The sequence below is a fragment of the Pipistrellus kuhlii genome, unplaced genomic scaffold (genome assembly GCF_014108245.1).
Source record: "Pipistrellus kuhlii isolate mPipKuh1 unplaced genomic scaffold, mPipKuh1.p scaffold_m20_p_5, whole genome shotgun sequence".
In the NCBI taxonomy this organism is placed as follows: Eukaryota; Metazoa; Chordata; class Mammalia; order Chiroptera; family Vespertilionidae; genus Pipistrellus; species Pipistrellus kuhlii.
Window position 1 is genome coordinate 82662163 of NW_023425551.1, and position 25093 is coordinate 82687255.

At 46.9% G+C, this 25093-nt stretch overlaps 1 protein-coding gene and 1 long non-coding RNA gene across 4 annotated transcripts; one reads left to right on the plus strand and one right to left on the minus strand.

The window, feature by feature from the left end:
- The first annotated feature begins 1680 nt into the window (after positions 1-1680).
- BTNL2 (butyrophilin like 2) lies at positions 1681-14942 on the plus strand. 2 transcript variants are annotated; one of them, XM_045572806.1, is made up of 8 exons: positions 1681-1843; positions 3820-4170; positions 5909-6190; positions 7169-7189; positions 10875-11222; positions 12348-12629; positions 14182-14277; positions 14815-14942. In XM_045572806.1, the coding sequence occupies exons 1-8, from the start codon at positions 1765-1767 to the stop codon at positions 14853-14855; spliced, it is 1500 nt and encodes a 499-aa protein (XP_045428762.1). In that variant the 5' UTR covers positions 1681-1764; the 3' UTR covers positions 14856-14942. The 2 variants fall into 2 exon arrangements, with proteins under 2 accessions (XP_045428762.1, XP_045428761.1); XM_045572805.1 differs by lacking the exon at positions 14815-14942 and having other exon boundaries at positions 14182-14776.
- Positions 5181-24764, minus strand: LOC118705690. Of its 2 annotated transcripts, XR_006739986.1 has the most exons (8): positions 24746-24764; positions 24337-24614; positions 24066-24221; positions 22738-22764; positions 22246-22272; positions 20407-20824; positions 12454-12456; positions 5181-5192 (listed from the first exon to the last, which is right to left on the minus strand). It is a non-coding gene; the product is annotated as an uncharacterized LOC118705690 (long non-coding RNA). The 2 variants fall into 2 exon arrangements; XR_004983762.2 differs by lacking the exons at positions 5181-5192; positions 12454-12456; positions 24066-24221; positions 24337-24614; positions 24746-24764 and adding an exon at positions 23565-23590 and having other exon boundaries at positions 19763-20824.
- Between the last annotated feature and the right edge of the window lie 329 nt (positions 24765-25093).

Below are 25093 nucleotides of genomic sequence, written 5' to 3' on the forward strand. Positions count from 1 at the left end.
CTGCCCCCCAAGTTAACTTAAGGGACCTAAGGGGACCCTGACCCACAGCTGGTTCCTAGCAAGGGTGGGTCCTTCCTGGTCAGTCCGGGCAGCCGGGCCGGGAGGGGCCTTGGGAGCAGGTCTCTGCCCATCTGGGGGCCCAGGAGGCCTCCCTCCTCCGGGGATGGGGGTGCCCTGCTCAGGGGCTGCTGACGGCCTGCGCTCGGACCTCAGCTCTGCCCGCCCAGCCCGGCGGCGGCTGCTCTACTGCGGGAGCGGCTTCCTTCGGAGCACGCTGACCCCGTAGAGCTGGCTCCGTGTCCCGTCCATCCTCCCGGCCGCAGTCCTCAAACCCAAGCTGCTCCGTGCCGCCCGGGCCTGGCTGACCAGCCTCTGCCCGGGCTCCTCCCCTTGGTCACTGTGGTGCCTTCACACCGACAGGTCCCTGGGCATCGCCGAGGGGGCATCTCTGAGGGGGCATCGCCGAGGGGCATCTCTGAGGGGGCATCTCTGAGGGGGCGTCGCCGAGGGGGCGTCGCCGAGGGGGCATCGCTGAGGGAGCACCGTTTTCGGACTCCTCCCTCCGCGGGCGCAGGGAGGAAGCCTCCGTAGGAGGCGGGGAAAGCAGGGGAGTAAACGTGACCTTCTGTTAACCCGGAAAGCGGTTCCTTCCCATTAGGAACCGCCTCCAGGCTGAGCGTAGCTCGGAGGACAGCACCCTGGGAGCGGCAGGAGGGGCACCAACAGAGAAGGGAGGCCGGATCCCTGTTTGCTCCCCAGGCGGTGATGGTGGCTCCTCAAGGGACCACGGAACCTAACCTTGGGAACCGGGAACCCGGGAACCAGGAACCCCAAGAACCAGGAACCCTGGGAACCAGGGAACCCTGGGAACCAGGAACCCCAGGAACCAGGGAACCCCGAGAACCAGGGAACCCCGGGAACCAGGGAACCCCGGGAACCAGGGAACCCCGGGAACCAGGAACCCCGGGAACTAGGGAACCGTGGGAACCAGGAACCCTGAGAACTAGGGAACCCTGGGAACCAGGAACCCCGGGAACCAGGGAACCCCAGGAACCAGGAACCCTGAGAACCAGGGAACCCCTGAGAATCATGGAACCCTGAGAACGGGGAACCCTGGGAACCAGGGAACCCCAAGAACTAGGGAACCCTGGGAACCAGGAACCCTGGGAACCAGGAACCCCAGGAACCAGGAACCCTGGGAACCAGGAACCCCAGGAACCAGGGAACCCTGAGAACCAGGGAACCCCAGGAACCAGGAACCCTGAGAACCAGGAACCCCCGAGAACCAGGGAACCCCGAGAGCCAGGGAACCCCGAGAACCGGGAACCCTGAGAACCGGGAACCCCGGGAACCAGGGAACCCCTGAGAACCAGAGAACCCCAAGATCCAGGGAACCCCAGGAACCAGGAACCCCGGGAACGAGGGAACCCCAAGAACTGGGAACCCTGGGAATCAGGGAACACCGGGAATCAGGGAATGCCAAGAACCAGTGAACCAGGAACCCTGGGAACCAGGGAATCCCAGGAACCAGGAACCCCAAGAACTAGGGAACCCTGGGAACCAGGGAACCCTGAGAACTGGGAACCCCGAGAACCGGGAACCCTGGGAACCAGGGAACCCTGGGAATCAGGGAACCCCGAGAACCAGGGAACCCCGAGAACCAGGGAATCCTAAGAACCAGGAAGCCTAGGGCCCAGTTTGGTGTGGGTCGGTGAGGCATCCTCACTCAGGGCTGCCCGCTCTCTCCTCTCTTCCCCAGGGAGGATGGTGGACTTCCCTGGGTACAGCCTGTCCGGCGCGGCCGCCTCCTTCCTCTTCGTGCTGCTCACCATGAAGCAGTCAGGTAGGCCTCCTCGCCCTCCATGGAGAGCCAGTCAGTCAGGCTAGAAAAACGCTTTGTTGCAAAAACCAAGTAGCATGAAAACACCTGGAAATAAACAACTAGAAGGAGAGACTTCCAGTAAACGGCTTGGAAAGCTCAGTAGCTGGATTTTGTTGTCAAAATATTGCTTTGGAAAAGGATTATGGAAATGCAGTGTCAGTGGGTAATGTCTGAGCCCTGGAGAAAGGCAGCGGACAGAGTGGGAGAAGCACCGGCCAGGGCGTCAGAAGGCGGGGCTGCCCCGGGCTGCGGGGACTTGTGGGGTGAGCCGCCCTGCGCTCTGGGTAGGGCAGGTCCCTCACCACCAGTTGGGAAGCAGCCACCAGGTGGGATGCGCTCTGGCTCCAGTGGGCTCCATCAACAGGCACACAGGTGAGCCATGGCTCCTGCAGCTCCCAGAGAGAGCCTCTACATGACCCGCAGCCATAAAGTGAGGCCAGGCTCCCGCTAAGGGGGTGGGAGCTGCACGAAGTCTGACAGCACATGTGGCAGGGGAGGTGATTAAGCACACCCACTAACACACAGAACGATTAACCTCTTCACTCTGCAGATAACAACGAAGGAGTCAAATGTGACTCAGCGTTTGATTGGAAGGTTCAAACTCTAGACAATCACTGCCCTTAACCCACCACAAATGTCCTTGTGCAAACTGCCTCTACAACAGCCCAGGGACAGGAGTCCTGCCTGCTCCAGAAAACACACACACACACACACACACCACCACCACCACCCTCACCACCACCAACAACAGCAACAGCAACAACCAAAACCTCAGTGTTTGACCCAGGACAGGAACAACTCTGAACACCACCAATAACAACAACAACAACAGCAACAGCAACAACCAAAACCTCAGTGTTTGACCCAGGACAGGAACAATTCTGAAAAGTTGAAAAATCTATTGAATTAATGTATTACCTAAATTTTATAAAAAGTGACTACAGTGTCAGTCACTTATAATATAAAGTGAAATCATGAACTATAAATCACTATCCTATATAGTAAAGAGATAATATGCAAATTGACCATCACTCCAACACACAAGATGGTCATCCCCATGTGGTCAAAGATGGCTGCCCCAGTATGGACAGCAAGGAAGGGCAGTTGTGTGGAACCAGGCCTGCAGGAGAACACAGTTGGGGGGTCCAAAGCCTGCAGGGGAGAGCAGTTGGGTGGGACCAGGCCTGCAGGGGAGGACAGTTGGGGGTGACCAGGCCTGCAGGGGAGGGCAGTTGGGGGTGACCAGGCCTGCAGGGGAGGACAGTTGGGGGTTACCAGGCATCCAGGGAGGGGGGGCAGTTTGGGGCAACCAGGTCAGCAGAGAAGAGCAGTTTGGGGCAATCGGGCCAACAGGAGAATAGTTAGGCATCAATCAGACTGGCAAGGGAGTAGTGAGGGGCAATCAGGCAGGCAGGTAGGTGAGCAGATGGAAGCCAGCAGTCCTGGATTGTGAGAAGGATGTCCCAGATTGGAGAGGGTGCAGGCTGGGGTGAGGGACACACCCTCCCCCATGCACGAATTTCATGCACTGGGCCTCTATTAAAATATAAAATAATTCAGTAATACAGTTCCCAATTAAAAATGGAGTGACATGTTAACTTACTTGGGAATGAAAACACTTCAGAGATGAAGGCAGGATTTTAAAGGTGTAGAAATTGAGATTCCAAATCTCAAATCTCACTGAAAATAATGGATTTGCCCCCAAACCACACAGCTGGCAACAGATTTGGCGCTGACTCACATTTGTGCGCTGTGTGTTATTTTCAGTGCACAGAATCGTCCCTGTCACAGCCACGCATGCACATCGCCAGGCTTGGCCTCTCCAAACACTGAAACCGAAGCCCGCCTCCTCCAGGGCCTCCATTTGGGTGGCAGGGTCTCCCAAAGCAAGCGAGTTAGCTTCTCGTTGGCATTCCCTCGTCTGCACTCTTTTGTAGAGCACTTCAGAGTGATTGGTCCCGCTCACGGCATCCTGGCCAGGGTCGGGGAAGATGCCCTCCTCACCTGTCAGCTCTTCCCCCAGAGGAGCGCGGCGCACATGGAGGTGAGGTGGTACCGCTCGGAGCCCAGCGCGCATGTGCTGCTTGCACACCAGGGCGGAGCTGAGGTGAGCGAGATGCAGACGGAGGAGTACCGCGGCCGAGTGGAGTGGGTGGAGGACGGCCTGGCCCAGGGAAGCGTGGCTCTGAAGATGTACAACATCCGACCCTCCGACGACGGGCAATACTGGTGCCGTTTCCAAGAGGGGCACTACTGTGGAGAGACCAGCCTGCTGCTCCGAGTGGCAGGTGAAATCTGGGGGAAGACCCGGGGTCTCAGAGGGAGGAGTCTGTTGATTTATGAGAAGTTCATGGCCAGTTAAAAAGCTCCCTTTCATCTTCGAGGCACTTCCAGTGCCCAGTCCTCCACCCTGATCCATCTGAGGGCAGGTGGGCCTGAGGTCTCCGGAACAGGCCCGCATGGGCCAGATCCCCAAATTGGACTGGCCTGCTTCTGACTCTTCTTGACAGTTATCTTAAATCCCTGGCACGTGGTCATTCGCAGTTTTGCTGAGGATGGTTTGTGCCACTCAGGCTGATGTGCAAGGGCAAGTTCACCCCTGAGGGAGTGAGTCCAGCTGACTGCTTAGCATCCCTATCTCAGCGGAACTGGTTGGTCTCTACCCACCACCAATATGCAGGGGCTGAGATGTGAACACCTTTCTTTGGGCAATGCCTCAGTTAGAAGGTTAGTGAAGGTTAAGACCCTCCTGCCTTTGTGGAGATTATCCGGTACTGTGTTCCCTGCGCTCCCTGTGAATGGCAGGTCCTGTCTGCCTGGTGCTTCTGTAAAGGAAAGCAGGAAGGGGTGTGGAAGAAGGGGCTCGCCAACAAAGGATCTGTCTTTAGGGAGAAAATACCTGCAAATTAAACTGCCAGGTGGTTTGCAGTCAGGAATAACTCCTCCGCATGCTGAGAACACATCAGGCAAATCCATTTACCTCGTCAGCAAGACAGTTCTTTGGACGAAGCAGTACTGGCTGCTTCCTGACACTCCCCCTTCTTTTTCTTAAACATTCCTATGTTCGAGGTGCTTCCAGATGGATGCAAGAACGTGCGTTCCTGAGATGCAGAGGGTGCACTGCACTAAGGTGTCTCACAGGCAGGGCATTTGCAAATACGCCACACGTTCTCCTAGGTTCTCGCTGGAGGAGTGGGTCTGGGTCACCTGGCGAGTGACAGGGACAGGTACCATGCAGGAAAAATACAGTCCCTTTGTCCAGCTTTGGGAGTTGTATTGAAGAGAGAAAGAATGTCAACATGGTGTAAAACTAGGATTTCACAGAAACATGTTCCCAGTGAATGGGATATTTACGTGGATGTGGGAATTTTACACACCCAGCTGCCTCAGAGCGTCCCAAACCACAGCCACCCACAGAGCAATGCGGGAGATCCCAGGGCGGGGATTTCAGACTTTTTATTAAATCGTCTGTTTAAATTGGAGTCAAGTTTCCATCCGACATGTCGGACAGAGTGATACCATTGTAAAGGACATAGTGCTATAGTCTTACTTTCAAGTGTCCTTGACAGAGAGGCCTTGGTATGAACCTCCAACCCCCCTCCCCAGCCCCCTCTCCCCCGTCCCCACACTCCACATCTCAGAAACACATGGATTCTCTCATCCATATTGAATCACCTTGAACACAGTAATATTAAGATGAAAAAAGGGGGAGGATGTGGCTAGGGCAAGTTCATGAATAAGTTATACACATCTCTGTTTACAGTACTAGAGACATAAGCCGAATGTCATGTGTCTTTTCCTCTTACTCTCCTGTCCAGACCCTAAGAAAAGCATTGCTTATCTGCAAAAATGCACCCATCCTGCCTGGGGGGCAGCGGGTGGGAACTGCCCCTGGGATGGACAGAGGACTTGGGAATGGTTTTGCTCCCCAAACCCCTAGACGTCTCTACTCTCTCCTCCCAGTGTCGCGGGGATCTCAGTCTCTATGACGTGGGACTGAATGCAGGCTGTGTCCCCTCCCCACAGGTCTGGGGTCCGCCCCGCACATCCGCATGGCGGGACCCGCGGACGGTGAGGTCCAGCTCGTGTGCACTGCGGAGGGCTGGTTCCCGGAGCCCCGGGTTCACTGGGAAGACTCCAGCGGGGAGGCGCTGCTGACTCTCTCTGAGCATCACATCCCCGACGAAGATGGCTTGTTCCGCGTGGAAGCCACGCTCGTGGTCAGGATCGCCTCCGCGGGCACTGTGTCCTGCTCCGTCCACAACCCCGTCCTCGCCGAGGAGAAGGGCGCAGTCCTCTCCGTCCCGGGTCAGCCTCCGCCCCCAGGACCACGATGCTCAGATTGGCGGGAGAGGTCCCGGATGCTTCTTTAATCAAGAAAACTGTCTAACAGTTAATAATTTGCATTGAAAGCTATAAAACATTTATGACTAGGATATATACGCTATAATTTGATTGAATAGCTATTGCTAATGGTGTTGCAATTATTTCCAAGTTCAAAATTTTCTTACTCACAAGTATGCATGACATTGTAAAGGGAAAAGATTATATTCTTTCAGCTGAAATGTTTTCTTATGTGATATTGTGCTGGCTACTTCTAGGAACTTGTCATATGCAGGTAATCAGAGGTAGAGACAATTATTTACACCATGGCATCCTAATTATAGCCTCACTGGTAAATAGCAGTAAAAACAACAGCCCAGTGAAATTACATTACAGCATCAATGAAAAGTAATATTTCAAAAAAGTTTTAATGATGGAAAAAGTTCTTTATTATGGACTGTCTAATGGTAAAGATGATATCTATTATATATCTATAAATAGGCATCTCCAGTCCTGTAAAGATTTTTGGGTTTTGGGATGCCATATATATTTAGATATAAGGATATAAGGACATCATTGTTCTTATTATAAATGAATATAGGAAGAAATTGAAGTGAATGCTATGTGTTAATATTAAAATGAGACACACTATGTTTTATCTCTCAGTTTGGAACTGTAGGTGATAATTATCTAGGTCCATATACTTTATACTTTCCATGCATTTATAAAAGGATTTGTATTATGAGGTGGTAGAACTTCAGAGCATTTTTGTTGTTCAGAGAAAAGGAAAAGCAGCTGAACCAAGAGGTGGAAAAATCAATATTTTTCTACAGTTAACTTCTTTTTTTAATGAATCTGGATTTCCAATAAAATGTAGGACTTGCTTTTATTTTTGTGAGATATCTTAACTCCTTTTCCTTAGGACAAATTGCTTACTTAACATCTTCTTGTTCTTTTTTCCAGAGAAACTCCAAACTGAGCTGGGTAAGTAGCCGCACGCCCATGGGTGTGGACTAGACAGAGGCGGAGGGAGTGGGCGCCCTGGGCCCAGCCTAGCAGGCCCCAGACACCACGTGATCCCAGGGGGCCCTCTGCCCCTGGCTCCCCCATGCCACAGCCTGCACCTGCCCCTTGCCCTGCACTCCTCACCTCATCACCACGGGAGCTGCTTTTCCAGGTGCAGCCTGGGGCCCTGGGCTGCCTGGGCCGATAATTCTCCATTTTTGTCTGTTTTGTGTTTTTCTTTCTCACTTAATAGTTGGACAGCAGGTATTTTACTGTGCCTAAGACAAGTGTTTTAAAAAATAGCCAATTGATATTTGAATGTATTTCGCTTTCTCCTTTACCTTGTTTTGGCCTTCCTCCTTTTTGTGACCTCTTCTCCCAGCCCATGGCCACAGCCTGCACCTGCCCAAATGCATGTGAATTCACTTCCCCTTCCATCCACACCCTGCTCTCCGTCACCTGCTACCGGAGTGTGTGTGTGTGGGGGGGGGGGGGGGGGGGTGGGGGGGGGAGTGTGTGCACATCAGGTGAGTGTAAGCACACTTCTATGCCCAGGCAGGAGTTTCTAGGAACATCAGGGTGGCAAACACTCCCCAGTATTCCCCAGAGTTTAGGGTGACACTTTGGACCCCAGTGGGCCATAGAGATAAAGGAAAGGGCCTCAGGAAGCTCAAAGGTAACTCCACAATCTGAGGAGAGCTGCACACCTGTGCGCCTCCCCTTTCTGTTGGGGCAACATGTGCTCAGGATCAGATGGAGCCTTCCCCAGACCACTGGTCCCTGCAGGTCAGAAGCCAAACCGGTGTTGGGCTGGCACAGGTCTCTGTCCTCAGGAGGGGTCAGGTGAAGTGTCAGCCTCTGAGCTATAGGGCCATTGGGCATGCTCACTGGGTCCCAGCACAGAGCACTGCCTGAGGCTGTGTGGTTCCTGCTTTGTGCTGGCCCTGAAACCAGAAAAGAGCCCAGCTCCCCAAGCGCCCCCCCCCAGCTCCCCCAGCTTCCCCAGCCCCCCAGCTCCCCCACCTCCTCCAGCTCCCCCAGCCCCCCAGCTCCTCCAGCTTCCCCAGCCCCCCAGCTTCCCCAGCTCCCCCACCTCCTCCAGCTCCCCCAGCTCCCTGGTGGGTGCTGGAGGAGGCCAGGCCCTCTGGTGCCCAGGGAGATGCAGGACCTGTTATCCTCAGGAATTAGGGCTGGAGACAAAGGGCGGCTGGCAGACCGAGCTCTCTCTAGAAGTCCTGAGACAGGAACCCCAGCTCCCTCTCTGGCTAATAATGTTGTTGGTTTATAAAAAGAGTGACTAGTTCTTCAAAATATTAATTATATGCTGGGCACTATGCTAAGTGCTTTACAGGAGTTTGTCCTTACGTTAATTATAAAGGTTAATAGAATTATCCTCATTTTACAGTTGGGAAATAATCTTAGAGGTGTATGTGGTTTGCTAAAAACCATGAAGAAATTGTGATGTTTGCTTTCTAACCTATGTCTGACTTACCGGTGCAAGTTCTTAGTAATTTACATGTGATTTAAGTAAAGCGTTGGCTGCTATTTTCCTCAACTTTAAAATGAACATGTTGAATTTAACCTCTAATGTGTCAGCCTATAGGAGTGTTGCTATGATATGATAGTGTATGTAGCATAGCCCTGGCTGGTGTTCTCAGTGGTTAGAGCGTCAGCCTGAGGACCGAAGGGCTGAGGTTCGATGCCTGGTCAAGGGCACATAACTCGGTTGCAGATTTGCTACCCACCCGGGGTTAGGGCCTGTGTAGGAGGCAACCAGTTGATCTCTCACATCGCTGTTTCTCTCTCTCCCTTTTGCTCTTCCCTCCTTTTCATGCTCTGAAAATCAATGGAAAAATATCCTCAGGCGAGGAATAAAATGAGACAAAACATAAATAGTACAGTATAATATGACTGAGCACCTCAGGGAGTGAGATAGCCCGGAAAATGGACACGCTGACTGGAGGAGGATTGTGTGTTGTGACCATGAGATGGTCAGGTTTCAGGGATGAGTGTGTAAGTCGGTGGGCTTCACACTCCAGGAAGGTTTAATTTTTCAGTGAATATTCCAAAGGCATTTCAGGAGCATGTGTCCAATTCTCAAAACGAAAACAAAACAGGAAGTGTGAGCACAGATTCGAAGGGAAGGGAGGGGCTGTGCACACAGCTGTAGGGGAAGGTTGTGTGGAGCAGCCCACAAGCTCTTTCCCTGGTGGAGATCGGTTCCTGACAGGCCTGCAGGACTCCGAGGGACTTAAACTCATTTCCCTTGGATTCTAGAGGAACAGGAGTTTCATGTAAAAAACTGAAAGCACAGTTGGTATACAATCTTATCCTGGTTATATTAGTTTCCGGTGTACAGTGTAGTGAGTCAGCATTTTTATACCTTACACTTGTGCTCCCCCCACTAATTCTAGCAATTATTTGTTTACTTTTTTGACTCTTATATTTGTTTTTAGCCTTTAACAGATATACATGGAATGCATACATAGTTTATATTTCAACAGATACATACTGTTTTAGGTAAAATTGAAGGATCAACCAAACAAAACAGCTGGAAGTAACTGGGGGGTCTAATTTTAGCCAGAATAGAAGGAAATAATCTGAAAATTAGAATTGTGTTGACAGTGAGTTTTCTTGCTAGAGAAATACCTGGCAGATTTTGAATAATTACGTAATGAGGATATTTTTGCTTTTGGTTGTTGATATTTGTTGCCCATTCAGACGATATGCAAATCTATACCTGTGTTTTTAATGTAAATGATCATAACATATGTGGAAGCTTTCTGACCATTTGATAGGAGAGGATGCCTCTCAATTTAGAATAGAACTAAGCTGGCATGGCCACGGCCGGAGCTGGAGGTGCAACAGCTCAGATCCAGGAGAGTCATCCGGGAACCTCCATTCTCCAAGATCAGACTCCATGTGTAGCTTCATCTTCCTGTTGCATTCTGTATTTTGCCATCTTCCCCAATTCTTGATCTTATTTTTCTCAAAATCATCTGGGGACATTGAACTTGGTGTGTGTTTAGAGCCCCACACATGTGCACCTTGGGCAACTGAAATGTGATGGCTGGATCTGACGTAGAAAGTTTAATGAAAGTGAACCAAGAGAAGGTTTCTTCACATTTCATTACTATGGTCCACCTGAAACTAACTTTCACCAAGCGCGCTGCCTGCCCTGCAAAATTACAGTTATGAAGTAGCATTGAAAATAGTTTTATGGTTGGGGTCACCACAACATGAGGAACTGTATTAAAGGGTCGGGGCATTAGGAAGGTTGAGAACCACCACGTTAAGAGATGTTAAGGTCATGCAGATTTGAAAGGATAAAGTATTATTGTATTCTAGAAGTTTTAATTGTAAAATTATCTTATTGGGCTGTAACCTGAATACAGTTATAGTTAGGGGCAGGTGAGGGTTTCCTTAGTGAATGTTTTCAGACTGACACTCATGATGGGATGGTTCGGCCTGGAGCAGGACGACCTCTATCCTGATCACACCAAATGCCCTCCTCTCCAAAGGGTGACCTTGAGCTTTGAGCTCCCCTGGGGTGCTGGTGGGTCCTAAACGCCACTTGAGATGTTCTTGCCGATGACAATTATTTTTGCTCCATTGGAGTCTTTCATTGTGTGTGTTGTTGTTTTTTTTCTGTTGTATTTCATAGCTTCCTTAAAAGTGATTGGACCTTCCCAGCCCCTTCTTGTCAGAGTGGGAGAAGACATACAGTTAACCTGTTGCCTGTCCCCCGAGGCTAATGCACAGAGCATGGAGGTGAGGTGGGTCCGAGCTCACCGTTACCCTGCTGTTCATGTGTATGTGGATGGGGACCATGTGTCTGCAGAGCAGATGGCAGAATATAGAGGGAGGACAGTGCTGGTGACTCACGCCATCAGCGAGGGGAGGCTGACCCTGCAGATACATGATGCCAGGACTTCAGACGATGGGCAGTACCGGTGCCTTTTTGAAAAAGACGGTGTCTACCAGGAGAACACCTTGGATGTGAAGATAGTAGGTAAGGGTTCTAGATAGGTGTTTGGTTCTTACTGCTTTAACATGCGGTTCTGGGAAATTTCCCCGGCATCCGAAATTTTCTTAATGTCCACTCACTCCTCAAATTAATACTGAGCCCTCTGAGGTCAGTAACTGCCATAGATCCGTAATGTCCACACACGCAAATGGACCAGATTTAGTTCTTTGGCTACAGAATTTGTACCCTTCTTAGGCTCTCCATAAAGTGACCATTTATTTAGTAAAATGTGAGAATTCTTTGCCATAATTTCACACAGGACTCGCTAGTTCACAGAATGTTATTAAAATTCTGTGCAATGTGTTGTTACTAAGAAGTGTAATGATTCGAAGATTAAACTAGATCCACATACAGACAAAAATAGTAAATATTGACAGAATTGGCAGGCTGGAGGAGGAGAGACAAAATTGTTGTCTGCCTCATAATTTGCCACAAATAGAGTGAATGAAAATGGATTTTCCAAGGCTAGCAAATGTTATTGAAGACATCGGCCAACATCCCAGGTACTGTACGTGGTTCTCCCATTGATTTTGTGTCTAAATTAGTGAACACGTTTAGGGAATATCCACAGGAGCACGTGTGGAGAAGGTGAATGGACTCCACCAATTTCTGCCATTGGACATACAGACAGGTGCCCCGCCCCCAATGTGTACATACTTGAACAGGCGATAGCTCAATTTTGAAAATGAATTGTGTTTTAATACACACTGCCTTTATAACTCTTTAAGGTGTGTGTACACCTTTTGGGGGACTTCGATCTTGGAAACTATATTCTCTTGCTTATTGACTCACATCCTGGACATGTGGTTTACTCCCCTGTCAAAATAATTTTGTTCTCAGGCAGAGAATAAAAGAGATTGGATTAGAAATTTATTGTATCCTTTCACAGGTCTAGGATAATTTCAGAAATACAAAAATAAATAAGCCAGCAAAATAAAACGGAAGCAAACCACTTCAGCCAATCTCACCCCTCAGTGGAATGTAACACACACACACACCTCCTGGCCCCCAAGCTTTGCCCTCTCCTCTCCATCTGGGTCCTCTGGGTGCTCTCCCTGCTGGCATTGCCACTTGCAGAGACTGAGGTTTGTGTCCGGATCCTCCTCCCAGGTCTGGGCTCTTCCCCACGGATCACCCTGGAGGGACCTGTGGACGGGGAGATGCGGCTGGTGTGCTCCTCGGAAGGCTGGTTCCCGCAGCCCCGGGTGCGGTGGACGGACTCGGAAGGGAAGCCCGTGCCCTCATCCTCAGAGGCGCTGGCCCAGGGCGGCGATGGGCTGTTCCAGGTGGAGGCCTTCCTTCGGGTCATAAGCAGCTCTGCTGCCAACGTGAGCTGCTCCGTCAGCAACCCGGTCCTGGGCGAGGAGAGGACGGCCACCTTCCTTCCCTCCGGTGGGTATTCCAGGTCCTCGCTCCGAGGGAAGAAGTGTGAGGCCCAGCCAGACCTTTGTTTGCTCGCGGTGGGTTTTCCTCTGGATTAGAAACTAATTTTCCTAACACCCTGCCTGGCTGTGGGCTGGCCACTGTGTCCGCCCCCGTCACTTCCCCCTCACTGTCCACGGAGCGTGGCGATGTAGCCGGAAAAGACAGGGGAGAAATGTGTGTGTGACTGTGTGCTTGTGTATGTGGGTGTGTGTGAGTGTTTGTATGTGTATGTTTGTGTGAGTATGTGTGTGTGTGAGTGTGTATGTTTGTATCGGTGAGTGTGTATGTTTGTGTGAGTATGTGTGTGTGTGAGATGAGTGTATGTGTGTGAGTGTGTGTGACTGTAAGTATGTGTGTGTGTGTGTGTTATTGTGTGTGTGACTATGTGTTTGGGGGTGAATGTGAATGTGTACGTGTGTGTGTGTGTGTGTATACACTATGTGAGTGTGTGAGTGTGTATGAATACGTGTGTATGTGTGTGTATGAGATGTGTGTATGTGTGTGACTGTGTGAGTGTGTGTGACCATGAGTATGTGTGTGTGAGTGTGTAGTGTTATTGTGTGTGTAAATATGTGTTTGGGAGTGAGTGTTTGTGAATGTGTTACTGTGTGAGTGTGTGTCTGTCTGTCTGTCTGTGAGGAGCAAACAATAAAGCAGCCTACACTTCACTCTCCTCAGCTTCTGCCGGGCGGGGAGGATCAGCCAGCTTCTTCCCCGAGGCCCAGTCCCACCTCCTCTCCAGCTCAGGGGGCTGTCAGATACAGTGGATGTTCTTGACATTTGCCCAGTTTTATGATTTAACTAGGGACCTAGTGCATGAATTCGTGCATTTTGAAAGGAACTGTGGGCCTCAAGGTTTCAGTGAACATAGGGGCCAGTCTCACCCCATCCTCCACGCCCCTGCCTGGTCCCTCCTGCCCCAGTACCCAGTCCCCTATCTGCTGGCAGCCCACTCCCTCCACTATCGCTCCCACTCACTGACAGCACCAGCCTCGCTCGCTCACACTCGCTGCTGGTGTCTGCCCCAATCACTGTGCGCCATCAGCAGGTGCAAGCAGCTACTGCTGCCCTGATTTCCCCTCAGGAGCAGGGGGGGTGCAGAAGTCCTCAGGGACAATGGGGCTGGCAGCCTCTGCTCGCACCCACTGATGGCTCTGGCACTGTCAGTGAGTGCAAGTGGGGCTGGCGCCAGCAGCAGATGCAAGCGCCCAGCAGACTGGCATGCAAGAGCAAAGAAGTTTCAGAAACCACCGAAGTCGCCCCGATGACAGCCACCAGCACCCTGACTTGGTCTGGTGCCCCCACTCACCTGCTCCACCATCCTGCCATGGCAGACTCCCACCATATTCTGTGCTCTGCTGCTTGCTGCTGATGCCTGCCATGATCTGCACTCACCCCTGCTGGTCAGCATACGTCACAGTGACCAGTTGTTCAATTGTTCAGTTGTTCTGCTGTTCTGTCCGTTTGTATATTAGGGTTTTATATAGATAGATAGATGAGATTTTTGGTTTAATTTTAGACTGCAGGATGACTTTTTCATGGAAGATACTGCTTCTCCTGGGACTGCCTGCTGTGGTGGTTGTCGGCCTGATCCAGATGAAGAGCTTTGGTAAAGGTACGAGAGGCAAACAGGCTGTGGGCACACTCCGCCGGGGGAACCTTCTCTCTTCAGGAGGCGCCTATGGCAGTCATTCACCGAACAGTCAGTAACTGATGAAACACGCGGGTCCATGACTTAACGTTCATGCACCAGGATTGGTGCTGAGTGAGGTCAGAATTCACAGTGATATAGAAGCAGAAGGATGTAAAGACAATCATCTGTGGCTATGGACATTCCCAAGTGCTGTTGTTAGGGGAGAGGAAGAAAAATGGTGGCAAGGCCAGCTGGCTTTCCAGGCTGTGAGCTGAGACACAGATCCATGGGCAGGAACATCTCACTGAGCTTTCACAATGTGGTGACTTGCTTATTGGTGATGAAAGACTTCTCATGTGTTGAGAGGCTGTTCTAAGTGCCCTAGAAAGTTCCTCTACTTTAAATTTCTTATTCACGGTAACATTTGCTTGCCTGTTTGGATGTTAATTTCACAAAATTAATATTTTTAATACTTCCATAATATTGCTTACTGTAAAATTGGAATTTCTTCCTCTACAGTGAATGAGACACTGGATAAAATACAGCTCACCCATAACTGACCCCTTCAGAGGGAAGGGAGTGTGGGACCCATGGACAGTCATGCAACCAGACGTCCCTCAGAGACCTGACAGTGTACTCCGTGCTCCGGGCCAGGAGGTGTTCATGTCAGAGAAGTTGTACTGGGAGGCAAACACTGGGGATAGGACAGGATTGGTCCTAGCTGTTGCCAAGGACAATGTGGAGGGAGTCATCGCTGTGTCACCTGAGAACGAGTTGAGGCAGTGGGTGCTATGGACATGAGTCCTGGGCTATGCCCTTTTCTCACACCTCCTTTCCCTGGAGATGATGCCCAGGAGGGGTCAGACTCTCACCTCTTTCTTTATAACATGACCAAGCGCCCTATAGTCACCTTCCCCATTTTATTCTCTGAAACTCTATGCCTCCTCTCCATTCTTTGGCCCCTAATGTAGGTTCCCCTGACACTGTTTCCTTGGACTCTGAAAACCAAAATTAGATTCCAAGCACCAGCTTGTTTTTGTTTTTATTTTTCACCAACAATTGGGACTTATGAGGTCATTAGGTATCAGATCTAAAATGCTGTAATCTCTGGCTTCAAATCTGACTTGGTGACTGATCCCTTCAGAGACATAACCATCCAAAGTCCTCTGATACTTGCCTACTGAAATCTATCTGATATTGGATGACCAAAGACCCTTAGAAAATCCAGTGGGGAATGCAATTTAGCCTAGAGAAGGACATGCAAGATATGGCCCAGTATTTGATTGGTTTCTTTAACAAGGTGACAATTAATTATCCAAGTAGGGCTGAGAAAATTATAAACACAGTTGAAAGAGAGTAAAAGAAAATATAGCTGAATATACAGAGAAAAAAAATTATCACTAAGACATAATCTAGACCAGGGGTCTTCAAACTACGGACCGCGGGCCACATGCGGCCCGCAGAGGAGTCTGATCCGGCCCGCCAGGTTTTTTGGGCAGTGAGTGCAGCCGAGGTGTTACAGTAGGAATTAGTAGTTCATATAGTCTGGCCCTCCAGCTCTCTGAGGGACCGTGATCTGGCCCCCACTTTAAAAAGTTTGAGGACCCCTTCTAGACAATCATTCGAGTGTGCAATCTCACACTTCCTCAGAAAGTTAATAGAAAATGTGGAGTGGAGATAATTTTCAGAAATTCTAGTCCACAAGAAAATTTAATTATGTAAAATGTCAATTTTTCTTTTAGAGAAAAATAAAACACAGTTTAAAAATCAATAATTATAAAATAAACTAGAGGCTTGGTGCACAAAATGCACCATCTCCAGTCTGGGACTGCTGGCTCCCAACCACTTGCCTGCCTGCCTGATTGCCCCTAACTGCTTCTGCCTGCTAGTCTGATCACCCCCTAACCACTCCTCTGGCAGCCTGATCGACACCTAACTTCTCCCCTACTGGCCCAGTTGCCCCTAACTGCCTTCCCCTGGAAGCCTGGTCTCCCAACTGCCCTCCCCTGCTGGCCTGATCACACCCAACTGCCCTCCCCTATAGTACTAATGCTGACCTGATTACGCCCAACTGCCCTCCCCTGCAGGCATGGTTCCCCCCCCAACTCCCCTGCTGGCCTGATTGAGCCCAACATCCCTCCCCTACAGGCCTAGTCCCCGCCAACTGCTCTCCTCTGCAGGCCTGGTTCCCCCCCCCCCCCCAATTGTCCTCCCCTGAAGGCCTGCCCACCCCTAGCTGCCCTTCTCTGCCAGCTCGGTCACACTTACCTGCCCTCCCCTGCTGGCCATCTTGTAGAGGCTATCTTGTGTCCACATGGGGGTGGCCTTCTTTGACCACATGGGGGCAGCCATCTTGTGTATTGGAGTGATGGTCAATTTGCATATTATCATTTTACTAGATAGGATAGATGTAAGCAATAAATGTAACAGTAAGAATATTTTAAAGTCATAATAAATTAAAGAAGAGAGGTTACATGAGGAATAAGAAATAACATGAAAAAAAGAATGTCTTGGAAAAGTCTTAACATCTTCTGAGGTGAGAATGGGGAATATCTGCAAACAGCACTGCTGCTTCCCAGGTTGGCAATCATAATTTTGCTGTTCTGTGAAGGTCATTCATCTACAGTAGGGGTGTCGAACTCAATCAGAGAAGGGGCCAAAATCTAAAATCCAGCCTAAATCATGGGCCGAATGGTTTACTGAACAGTCATAAACTGTCATTGTGATGGAAACGCAGCGGAGTGCAGTGATGACAGCGCGGTGCGGGCCACATTGCAAGGCCTGGCGGGACGGATTTGGCCCGCGGGCCTTGTGTTTGACACATGTGATCTACAGCATTCTGGAGGTTCTTTCCAGTCATGACATTCCTTTTCTGTTTAAACTCATAACTTTGTGTTTGAAACTACGTTAATTCTTCCACAGTTATGGACACATTTATTTTATTTGCTTTTAAAATTTTTTAATTGATGTAAAATACACATACCATAAAGTTTATCATTTTGACCATTTTAAAGTACACAATTCAGTGGTATGTATATTTTCATAATATCATGCAACCATCATCATTATCTAGTTCCAGAATATTTTCAATATTCCAAAAGAAACTCCATACCCAATAAGCAGGCACTACACATTTTTCCCTCTCCCCAGTCCCAGGCCACTGTTAAGCTACTTGGTCCTGATGTATTCACCTCTTCTCAATATTTTATATAAATGGAACCATGAAACATATGGATATTTTTGTGTCTGGCTTTTTATACTCAGTATAATGTTTACAAAGTTTATCCATGTTGTAGCATATAACAGTACTTTGTTCTTTTTTAGAACTGTTTGAGGTTCACAGCACAATTGAAAATCCAGAGTATTTCCATACTCCTCCTCTCTCCCCCCATAGCTTCCTTTATTATTAATATATTGCATTGGTGTAGTACATTTGTTATATTAGAATGAATATTAATGCATTATCTTCAACTAGAGCCCACGGTTTACATTGGAGTTCACTTTTAGTGTTGTATGTCCCATGGAGCTTTACAAATTACTTACACATTTTGATACATTAATATGCCCTCCATGCCTTTTAAATTTTTAATATAAATTTAGTGGTACATTTAGTAGTAAACAAATTTAGTAATAAATAGATTAACTTTGCCTTAAAATATTTTTGACATTACTCTATTTTGATTTAATGTAACTGAAATTTTTAATTTAGTATCTTGAGGTTAACTGTCTTCTTTATTTTTTGTTTTTATTTTTTTACTGTAGCCTTTCTTCCTAATCAAACTAGCTCTTTGCTTGTTAGTCTTGTGTCCTTGTGCATATTCTATATATAAATACATACATTCCTTAAGACAATTACATGAAAATGTTTGTTTTTTTTATCAGTCAAAATTTTTACTAGCTAAAGAACATATTTTTCCATTAGCTCTCCAAATCAGGGATTAATTTACAATCTCACTTCCAGTTCTAATTAAAAAATCCATAGGAAAGGAGAATGATTGAGGGCTTGGGCGAAATGCAGCAATTGGTGAGTCATTCAAGGATCTTGATGCATAGATGGTTATAGTCACATAAAGCATGACAACTCTCAGAATAGATGTAGAGATTGAATAAATCTTAGTTTCAAGGAGAGGACTGGAGGAAACAGAGAAACTAAATTTGTTAACCTCCCTGAAGGACTTTTTCATTATTAGTCAGTAAACTATAAGTTCCATTACAGCAGAAATATTTTTCTTTTTTATATGTCCTCACAACTAGAAAAAGTACCATCAAGTGGTTGATCAATAAGCATTTGTGGGATGCATGAATAGATTTGTAAGTAGGATATTTATTGAGTCCTTATTTGTAGAGTGAACTCTGGTAGGCCCTGGAGATAAAATGCTTAATAAGTTATAATTTCTGCCCCATATTTTTTTTATTCTATTGAAGCTTCTTTGTCTTTGCAATGTCTTATCATTCCTTTATAAATTCTACTCATAATGGGTTTTCCAGAGTAGTTTATCAATAAAGAATTAAATTGATGGAGTCAGACTGAATTCAAGCTCATTACTTTGCCAGAAACCATAGGCTACTTGGCGACCCTTCACTGCCTGATTTTTGCCCACACTAGAGATGAGGATGCTGTGGGTGATGTCATCCCTGACATTTCTACAACTGATTCTAAAGGACATCAATCCTCACTGATGTTCTTTCATTTAGTTCTTTCAATTATTTCTTTCATTGCCCACCTCCAACCTAAACTGCCCAATCTCTAAGCTTAAAGGACAAAAGCTCATTAAAATGAGTGGAGAAGTGAAAGATGGAAGAATCCTGTTGTAGAACAAAGTATGCATTTAGTTCCAGTAGAAGAGACACTAAAAACTCATTTGAGAACCTCATGCTGAATATCCTACATTTAGAAGGAAAGAAAAATATCCTAAACTGAACCCATTATCTTTCCTGCTCTATTTCATAGTTCCAATCTCATTTTTCTTCTGTTTTGTTTTGACCCCATGTGTAGGGTTCTCATACATGGGAATATTCTTCTTGGTTCAAATACTGGCTTTGCCACTTAGTGAACTGCGTCCAGCATGGCCAGTGGTGAACCTGAGGAGGGGTGGTGAAGGATTAAAGAAAACAGACAAGAGGGTATAGTTGGGGCCAGGCCTGAGCTCCTGGATCACAGTGACCCTGCCTGTAAGCTGAATTTTATAGTCAGATCACACAAAGCAAAACAAGGGAGTGGTCAAGATGTCCTTTTTTCCCCCCATTGCCCTCTCCCAACTCTCTCCCCACTAAGCCTTCCCCAACCACTGTCTGTGTCTAGAGACTATGAATATACACATATGTGTTCATTGGTTGATCTCTTTCCCTCTCCAACCTCCCCTGCATTCCAACTGAGGTTTGACAGTCTGTTTGATGTTTCTATGTCTCTGGGTCTCTTTTTGTTCATCAGTTTATGTTCTTTATTAGATTCCACATATGGGTGAGATCATGTGATATTTATCTTTTTCTGACTGGCTTATTTTGCTTAGCATAATGCTCTCTAGGTCTGTCCATACTGTTGCAAATGGTAAGATTACTTTCTTTTTTCTAACTTCATAGTACTCCATTTTCTAGTATTTATTTCAACACACACTGAGAGATGGAACAGAAGAGATACCATGCATTTGTTGGCAGTTTTCTGTGACAAATGGTTGCTGCTCATAAAGAGACTACATTGCCCCAAAGGTAACATTGGAGGAAATTCTCCAACCATTTTCCAGTCGGCCCAATTCCTCTTTCTGCCTCCTCTTTGAAAGGGGCTAAAATGTTAATCTACTGGAAATGAGCTACTCTCCAAACAGCAACAGCTTTCTCACCCACAAAAGCCTGAGTGGAGGCAGCTCAGAGATACCTAAGGACTGACACTTCATTTCTTACTGAGGTAACAGAGTTAGCTTCTTGGGGGACACCCATATTAGAACTCCTTGAGTGAGTCGCAGAGCTCTTTGGAGAAGAATCAGGACAATTTTCAATGTGATCTAAACCTAAGCAGATGGCCACAGATGTACCAGGACCCTGAAGGCTAAAATAAGGACGGAGGACCCCACAGAATTTGATTCTAGTGAAGGAATAGAAGTAAGATCCATCAACCATGTCCCCAGCCTCCCAGTCCAGGAACACTCCTATCCTGTGGGGGTGTTGCCTCAGCGACAGAGACTCTGACTAGGAAGTGAGAACCTTGACTTCCCCTTCCTTGTATGCCACCACTCAGAAACTCTTTTCTGAACTTTCTACAAACCACCCCTCTCTCTTCACTGTATCTGAGCAGACACCCAGTGCCCATCAGGTTCCAGGTCCACCTTCTGCTCCCACATTTACTTCTGCCTCCCAGCAATGTCTCCCTGTGGTAAAGCAATGCTGGCCCAGAACACTGAAGGTGTCCTCTTGCTCCTGCTGTGTGGGGCCGTCATTGTTCTGAGAAACATTTTCTATTGAAGAAACATGTGTTCTACTCTCAGATAAGAGATGGGTTTGGTATGAGCTGTGTCTGGATCCACAGTAACAGCCACTGCAGGTATGAAAAAAAAAAAAAAAAAAGTCATTCCACAATCAAGACTGGCTGGTTTGGGAAAGATCCAAATACAGGAAAGGGGACATGTTGGAAAAGAAAAGGGAGAGCAATGGAAGAGCAGGTAAACCATTATGTTCTATCCATATCTATTCATTGGTGATGCATGGTGTGTAGATTATAGAAGGTCAGGGCTGACAGGACCTGACAGGACCCACAGGCAGACGCTGTTTAGAGAAGAGGGCTGTCTCATCTGAAAGCCCAGGAATAGGTACTGCAGGATGGAATCTATCCAATTCCCTTCAGATGCTGGCTGTTTGCTCTTAATAATTAAGTCCTGCCATATTTCAGTCACACTGTACCTGAAGCTTCTTTGGCTTCCTTTTCTGTTTGCTTATGTAATAACTCAGGTATCCTTCTCACCTGCACTTATTATATTTCTAACAATTGAAATCCCAGGCTCTTTAGTCAGAAAGCCCCCAATTGTGACAACCACTCCATCCTTAGGAGCTTGGAAGTTGGCGAAACTGCTTTGCTTCTCTCAGCATCACTTTGCTCTCATGACAACGAACATATTATAATTCTGATCCTTCAGCATAGGACTATGGTGAGCAAGAGATGAGATAATGTGTAGGGTTTAATACTGCCTTGCCCTTGATGAACACTTGGTAAACTTTAGCTTCCAGGAGTTCTAGCAGCACTAATACTGGATAGTAAGAGTAGCCGTAGCACTAGTAGTAAGCAACCTGCTTCTTGTCAAACCCAACACGTTCAATAATTAAAGTTTTTTTAGGAATGTATGTGGGATATTATGTGTTTGGAGGATTGTGATAACTAGAAAATGGGTGTGGATGCGGGGATATGCAGAGTAAAGCAACATGCTTTGCTCTGTCTGACATTGACAATCCACTCTAACTCTGGAAAGACTCTGAGGCCAGGGCCATTGTGCACTTGCACTGAGTGGCAACAAGCTGTGCTCTGTCTCAGCATGGTTACATAGCAGACTTCCTTCCAGCTCAACTACGCTTTCAATGTTATTCACATGAATAAATCTACCCTGTCACTGGTCAGATTGGACATCATTTTTTCATGGCAGTGTCTTTAATTGCCATTTCTTCCCTTCATAGCAATTGCTTTTTCCTTCATAACATTCATCACAATTTGTATGTGCACTTTCCCATGGAGTCAGAGACTAGCCCTGCTGTATTTATTTGACACTGAATAAATAGTTGTATAGATTTAGGCTGAATGAATGATATCAGCATAGTATAAAATCTGTTAATGTTTCAGCACAAAATTGAGACTAAAGTGAAAGCCATAAAATACTACCCCAGGAGGTGTTATTGGCTGTTTATATAAATACGAGATTTTATGGTTTGTATAAAAGAGATTATGTAGGACAAAAGGATAGGACCACTCACCTGCTTTGAAATGTTCCTTTCTCCAGTCTAAAGAGAAGAAAAAAACCGGTTTGGCTCAATGGACAGAGCGTCGGCTTGGGGACTGAAGGGTCCCGGGTTCAATTCCAGTCAAGGGCATGTACCTTGGTTGTGGGCATATCCCCAGTAGGGGGTGTGCAAGAGGCAGCTGATTGATGACTCTCTCTCATCGATGTTTCTAACTCTCTATCTCTCTCCATTCCTCTCTGTACAAAATCAATAAAATATATTTTTTTTAAAAAGAGGTAAGAAAATGCCTGTATACATTTTAATAATAAATACATATTATTTAAAAAATATATGGCAAGAATGTGTCCTCTGAACTAGTAGGATGCTTATTCACTTAGCCGCTGTTTTTCTGACCCTCAGTTTCAACATAAAATCTCCAGAAGATGGCACCTTTCTAAACATGCCCTGGAAATGCTCATGAAATCCTGGGGCACCTGAAGCCCCAAGACAACATCAGTTACTCACCAGCATACAACCCAGCTTTCCTCCAGTCTGAAATAAAACAAAGAAGTTAGATATTCCCATTCAAAGGGCATGTGCTTCAGACTGAAATTGCTGTAACCACACGAAATCTGAAGGTTTATGGTAGTGCTATATTTCTGTGTTCATCTCAATGAAAATTATGGGATGTTTGTCTTATTTTATATTTCCTGTGCTATCTCTTCATACTTTCCACACCCACCAACACATCTGTGATAAAATATGAGGGTCTGGTTCTTTTGGGAGAAGAAGAGGGTTGGTTATAATTGAGAAACTGTGTTGTAAATCCTGAAATTCCATTGCTGTCTTGACATCTTTGAGCCTCACAGGAATCCAAATGCCCAACTGTGAGTGCCCCTGTTCTCACTAGATATGCTCTCTCCCCAGAAGGAAAAGCTCCACCCAGATAACTCCACTACCAGTCAAAGCAGCTGACCTTATCTGTCCTCAGCCCAATAGTGGGGTTCACCTCCCTGTCAGCTGGAAAAAGTATTCAAACATGTCGATCACATACTTCTACAGACAACAGGAGTACCTCATCCTACTGTTATTACGATCCTACCTCCCACAGCCCTGCTGGTTGACTCTGCTCCAAAGTGCAACCTCCATGTGTCCTGCATGGTGTGTGGTGCCCTCCCCCAGGATGTGAGTATGTGATTAACAATCCGCTACCTATCTCATCTGCCTGGTATTGGGTGATCTTTTATTCCTTTTTGGGTGGGGTACTCCTCTTCCCCTACAAGGTCGATAGGAGGAGGTGAAAACAGAGGGGCAGATGAGATGGTTGATCCAACAACATCAGTCTAACTCACCTTGATTATATAACTCTCCTTCTGTCTGAAAAGCAATAACAGTCTGTGAGATGCTAAGTGTACAGAATAAAGTAATGACTAGAAAAGAAAAAAGAAAAAAGAACTTACTAAGCTCTTTCTTGAAAGATTCTATAAAGGCAAGAAAATAACAAATCAGATTTTACAGAAAAATAGTCCAAGGTTTACTTTCTAGACTGTTACTGAGCCCAGATCCTAAATGCTATTTCCATCTACCTAGATCAAGAAATTTGCCTTAATTGAGAATTACTGTGGATATTTATTCTTGACTCCCTGATTACACTAGTAAGTTTCCTCTCCCCATTGGACTCTAATATCATATTTTTCTCATGACGGTCCTGGGCTCCATGTCTTCTTGAAGGTTATGGGGCTCTAACTAAGTTCTACGCCTGTCTCTGTGTCCCAACAGATGCCATCCATGTACACAGCCATGCTAACAATCTCATAAATTTACTGCTGTCCCCAAGTCTCCTTCAGTTTTACCTTTGATTTGGCTTCTTTTTACTTTTCCCTCCTTGGCTTCCTGTACTCTCTTCCTTTCCTGTTGCTCTTTCCAGGTCAAAAATACAACAGCACCGATGACAATCCAACTCACAGTGAATGCTACTTTCCAAGGAGAGGTCCTAGGGAATAAGGGCTCTGATACAGGGACCCCAAAGCCTGACCCAAAACATACACTGAGCAAGCCTATTCCACCCGGTTTCCAAACATCTCCTCCTTACTCCTGTCCTGTCCCCAAAATGGCAGTGCTGACCTGGGATAGAAATTGTTTCCACCTGCTCTTGTCTGATGAAGGGATTCTTTGTGGTGCAGGACACCTCTCACTTTGAGCTGTCTCTCACAACGAGGGATGCCTCAGTTTGAAACAACCCATCATCGTCTTGGGTCCTGTCCTCAGAGAAAGAAGGTATCTTCTCTCCCATCACATCTTTCCATTGTACCTCAGGCTGGGGGAACCATCTCTTGCCTGTGCACATCTTATTCCTTCATCTTCTGGACCCACCATGAAAATATGAGGACCAGAGCCCAGACCTGGAGAGGAAAGCCATTCATCTGAGACATGAATATGTTTTGTCCAGATGTCCCTAACATTGCACAGTAAAACCTGTGTGAGGAGATGGACAAAGTACCATAGTTCTTGGTGGAAGGACAAGGCATCTTACCTTCTCCCATGAGATAAATGGGTATATGTAGTTCAAATTCACAGGAGACTTAAATTTGATACTGGGACTTATTCTGATACCTGACACATCTTCTCTACCCAGAGATATCTGCAATTGGTCATAGAAGGATTATAGAAGCAGCATAATAAAATTTGCCAATGTTGAATTCTTTCAGAAAACAACAATATATCTCTACATCTATATCTACTGTGGCCCAGTGCATGGATTCGGGTACATTGAAAAGAAATTAATTAGAAGAGAGATTCATGAGGTAATTACATTACTGCAAAAATTACATGTCAAAATAGTATATATAATATAGTATTATAAAATTAAAATACAAAATAT